This window comes from Aquarana catesbeiana, linkage group LG02 (assembly GCF_042186555.1).
Source record: "Aquarana catesbeiana isolate 2022-GZ linkage group LG02, ASM4218655v1, whole genome shotgun sequence".
In the NCBI taxonomy this organism is placed as follows: domain Eukaryota; kingdom Metazoa; phylum Chordata; class Amphibia; order Anura; family Ranidae; genus Aquarana; species Aquarana catesbeiana.
Window position 1 is genome coordinate 8,947,726 of NC_133325.1, and position 4,786 is coordinate 8,952,511.

The 4,786-nt window shown below is 43.5% G+C and overlaps 1 protein-coding gene across 1 annotated transcript; it reads left to right on the forward strand.

The window, feature by feature from the left end:
- The first annotated feature begins 598 nt into the window (after nucleotides 1-598).
- LOC141126614 (E3 ubiquitin-protein ligase TRIM39-like) lies at nucleotides 599-3,567 on the forward strand. Its single transcript, XM_073612530.1, has one exon. It carries the CDS (start codon nucleotides 719-721, stop codon nucleotides 2,336-2,338), a length of 1,620 nt encoding a protein of 539 aa, XP_073468631.1. The 5' UTR covers nucleotides 599-718; the 3' UTR covers nucleotides 2,339-3,567.
- The last annotated feature ends 1,219 nt before the right edge of the window (nucleotides 3,568-4,786 follow it).

A 4,786-nucleotide genomic window follows, 5' to 3' on the forward strand; every position in this document is an offset into this window, starting at 1 on the left:
CCCATAATTACGATTCCTTTAAACAAAAGTTGCTCGTCCTAGTCGGGGCCATCACAGAGAAGTTTACAGAATACCTCACCGGGGCCGACATAGAAGTTTTCATTGACAGCAAACCTCTGGCCTACTTTGACATTTCAAAATTCGGGGAGCTGGAACAAGGGTAGCCTGCACATCTGGCATGGTTCAAACTCAAAATTCACTACTTACTAGGAAAGCTCAATGGGCACACAAGGCGCCCTGTCCTGGTTTCCGGTAGAGCGCCCTGGCTCCCGTTGCCAATGGGGAGACTTGATGTGAATGGGGGGTCTGTAATGTGAAAGGTCTGAGTCACAGCACAAACATGAGATTTAAACCTCCGCTAGAACAAAGCTTTACTGACCGATCCTCCATGAATTTTAATTTAATACCTCTGACATATAAGATGATAGAGAGGTAATCCCCTCCAGGGAGACACATTGTTGTCATTCCTTTCCCCAGCTGCTCTCACTTGTTGTAAAGAATACAAAGTCTCTATATACACAGCACTGTTCTCCATAGATGAGTGCAGGAATCTCACTTCCTATTCACCTTCTAACATTACACAACCCTCTTCCATCATTATCTCGCACACACAGCCAGTCAGCTCCTCCTCCTCGTTCTAAGCAGGAAATGAAGATCACACAGAACTTCATTCTTTCTGAGTATCGGAGACGATCACTTCTCTCTTCTGCTCTTAGCGATGGCGTCTGCTGATCTGAGGAGGGAGCTGGACTGTTCCGTCTGTCTGAACATTTATACTGATCCAGTAATCCTGACCTGTGGACATAACTTCTGCAGGGTCTGTATTGATCGTGTGTTGGATACACAGGGGAAGTCTGGAGGGTATTCCTGTCCTGAATGCAGAACAGAGTTCCAGGAACGTCCCGCACTGTACAGAAACATAACTCTGTGCAACATTGTGGAGAACTTCCTGTCTACTCAGCCAGGCGAGGAGAAGTCTGAGGTCTTCTGTACTCACTGTGTGGACTCTCCTGTACCTGCTGTGAAGTCCTGTCTGCTCTGTGAAGCTTCTCTGTGTGATAAACACCTGAGAGTCCACAGCAAGTCACCAGAACACGTCTTATGTGACCCCACCACTTCTCTGGAGAGCAGGAAATGCTCCGTCCATAAGAAGATCCTGGAGTATTACTGCAGTGTGGATGACACCTGTATCTGTCTGGCCTGCAGGTTGGATGGAGCTCACCATGGGCACCAGGTGAAGATGTTGGCTGCAGCTTCTGAAATTAAGAAGGACAAGCTGAAAACTGTCCACCAAAAACTGAAGACAAAACAAAAAGAGGTGGTAATAAGAATTCAACGTCTTCAGGAACACCAGAGGAAAGTGATGCACAAAGCAGATGCGGAGAAATCAAAGATTGCCGTCCTGCTTGGAAACCTCAGGAGACGTCTGGAAGACCTGGAATATAAAGTTCTGGCAGACATCTCCAGGCAGGCAGAGAAGATCTCCATCTCCATGTCAAATATGACCCGGGAGCTGGAGATAAAGAAGGAGAAGTTGTCCAGGAAGATGGGTGACATTGAGGAGCTTTGCAATATGACGGATCCACTGATTGTCCTACAGAAATCAGAGACTGGGGACTTGTGTGATACTGAGGATGGAGATGATGAGGACAGAGAGAGATATGATAACCTCAGGGATCTGGACATGGGTGGGATCTCACACACATTGCACACAGGATTGTCTGATATCATGTCTGGGATAAATAAAAGGATGGAGGAAGCTGGAGACAAGTTTCTGGATGAAAGCACAGCTGGTGATAAGTTACAAATCTCAGAAGACGGGAAAACTGTGACCGCCCTTCCAACACCATTCAGGAATCTTCCAGAAACACCAAAGAGGTGTAAATTTTCTCAGGTAATGAGCAGTCAGAGTTTCTCCTCAGGGCGGCATGTCTGGGAGGTGGAGGTTCGGGGATCAGATAAATGGGATCTTGGGATGTGTTACCCCAGTGTAAAAAGAACCTGGAATCCTGAAATATGTTACAAAGTGAACCACCCTGACCTAGTGCCATACCAGAACAAATACTGGAGTGTACGAAATTACATTGGTTTTTGTAGATTAGAAGACAAGAGTACATATCAACAAATCAAATGTAGCGATCCTCGCAGTAAGATAATCAGGATGTATCTGGATTACGAGGCCGGGAAGATCTCCATTTATGATCCGACTGTCCCCGTCAGACACCTCCACACCTTCACCGCCACCTTCACTGAGCCCCTCCATGTTGTGATCGGTGTGTGGGATGATTATGGTTATTTAAAGATATGTGGGGGGAGGGTCATAAAGGATCATAAATGAGAAATCTGCCCGGAAACTGGTGACATCACATAAAGAAGGGATAGGATTGGAGGAGTGTTGAACCAAACTCCCCAACACTCAGACACACACACCGCCCACAACACTCCACCTAGTTTGTTTTTAGTTTTGGATGGAGCGTGGAAGGGTTGGACCCTCTGTAGTGTTTTATTGCTGTCTATGTTCCTTCTCATTATGTCCCGGGGTATAATTCTGGGGAAAAATGTTGAGTTGTCAACAGAACAGGAGGAATCTTCCGATTGGGGAGGATACTTGTTCCAGTGACAACTGAAGATTTTCCTTTCTGGGAGAGCCTCACTTCCTGTTGTGTCTACGAGACAGGAAGTGAGGGAAAGTCTTCCCAATGGGACATGGACCAAAAAAAAAAAAAAATGACAGAGATTTTATCCTTATTCTATTAAAAAGAACAAAAAACAGATTTTAGCTTTAGATATACTTTAGGAAAATATAAGTAATACAATGTATAGGCAAAGACAATGTTTGTAATATATATACAGACCCCTGACAATCACAGTCCAGGGTTGTGGGGATGAGGCCCTTGGTTTTGGGGCAAGCGCCCACCCCACCATGTTGAGGTCATGTGGCCTGGAATGATTCAGGACGGTGGTGGCCCTCGCTCCCCCCCCTTCCTGACCTGCCGGATAAGGGTCTGTTACGGATCTTGGGGGGGACCCCACGCCGTTTTTTAAATAGAAAACAGTTTGGGGTTCCCTTTGAAATCCATACCAGACCTGAAGGGACAGTTTTTTTCCCGATTTTTCTTTTTGCCCGCAATTCCTTTTTTTTTCACATTCATCTGTCAGTGGGGAAGCATTCTGACAGTTGATAAGACATCGGTTGTTAGGGACGCGTCGGCCGGCTTTTCCCGGCCCGCCCCTTAGCAACCAATTCTTTACAGTGTGTTAAAGAGCAAAAATATATAAAATGCATCAAAAAGCTCATGGAAAACGCAACACTTTTTTTGGTGCTGCTCCAATGAAGTCTATTACATGCAAAACACAAACTGCTGCAAAAAAAATAATCTCCAACGGTTAAAAAAAAAAACGCAGCGCCGCAAAACGCACAGATGTGACTTACATCCATAGGAAAGCATGTTAAATGGACTGTAGTGGGTTTCTGCAAAACGCACCAAAAAATATGCACCGGGAACGTGTGACGGTCATTGTCTCTGATGTATACATAGAACAAATAAATGTCATTATAACCCCTCAGATCTGATTCTGTCGTTCTTTATGTCCCCCAAATTCTGTATATTTATAAACTGTTTAATATGGTTATAAGGGAAGGTAGAAGAGCTTACACTCTATTAGATATAAGGGAGGATACAGAAGGTAGAAGAGCTTACACTCTATTAGATATAAGGGAGGATACAGAAGGTAGAAGAGCTTACACTCTATTAGATATAAGGGAGGATACAGAAGGTAGAAGAGCTTACACTCTATTAGGTATAATGGGAGGATACAGAAGGTAGAAGAGCTTACACTCTATTAGGGTATAAGGGAGGATACAGAAGGTAGAAGAGCTTACACTCTATTAGATATAAGGGAGGATACAGAAGGTAGAAGAGCTTACACTCTATTAGATATAAGGGAGGATACAGAAGGTAGAAGAGCTTACACTCTATTAGGTATAATGGGAGGATACAGAAGGTAGAAGAGCTTACACTCTATTAGGGTATAAGGGAGGATACAGAAGGTAGAAGAGCTTACACTCTATTAGGATATAAGGGAGGATATAGAAGGTAGAAGAGCTTACACTCTATTAGGGTATAAGGGAGGATACAGAAGGTAGAAGAGCTTACACTCTATTAGATATAAGGGAGGATACAGAAGGTAGAAGAGCTTACACTCTATTAGGATATAAGGGAGGATACAGAAGGTAGAAGAGCTTACACTCTATTAGATATAAGGGAGTATACAGAAGGTAGAAGAGCTTACACTCTATTAGGATATAAAAGAGGATACAGAAGGTAGAAGAGCTTACACTCTATTAGATATAAGGGAGGATACAGAAGGTAGAAGAGCTTACACTCTATTAGGGTATAAGGGAGGATACAGAAGGTAGAAGAGCTTACACTCTATTAGATATAAGGGAGGATACAGAAGGTAGAAGAGCTTACACTCTATTAGGATATAAAAGAGGATACAGAAGGTAGAAGAGCTTACACTCTATTAGGATATAAAAGAGGATACAGAAGGTAGAAGAGCTTACACTCTATTAGATATAAGGGAGGATACAGAAGGTAGAAGAGCTTACACTCTATTAGATATAAGGGAGGATACAGAAGGTAGAAGAGCTTACACTCTATTAGGGTATAAGGGAGGATACAGAAGGTAGAAGAGCTTACACTCTATTAGATATAAGGGAGGATACAGAAGGTAGAAGAGCTTACACTCTATTAGGGTATAAGGGAGGATACAGAAGGTAGAA

Coding starts and splice junctions, on each gene's coding strand:
- LOC141126614 (XM_073612530.1), top strand. CDS start 719: ATGGCGTCTGCTGATCTGAGGAGGGAGCTGGACTGTTCCGTCTGTCTG.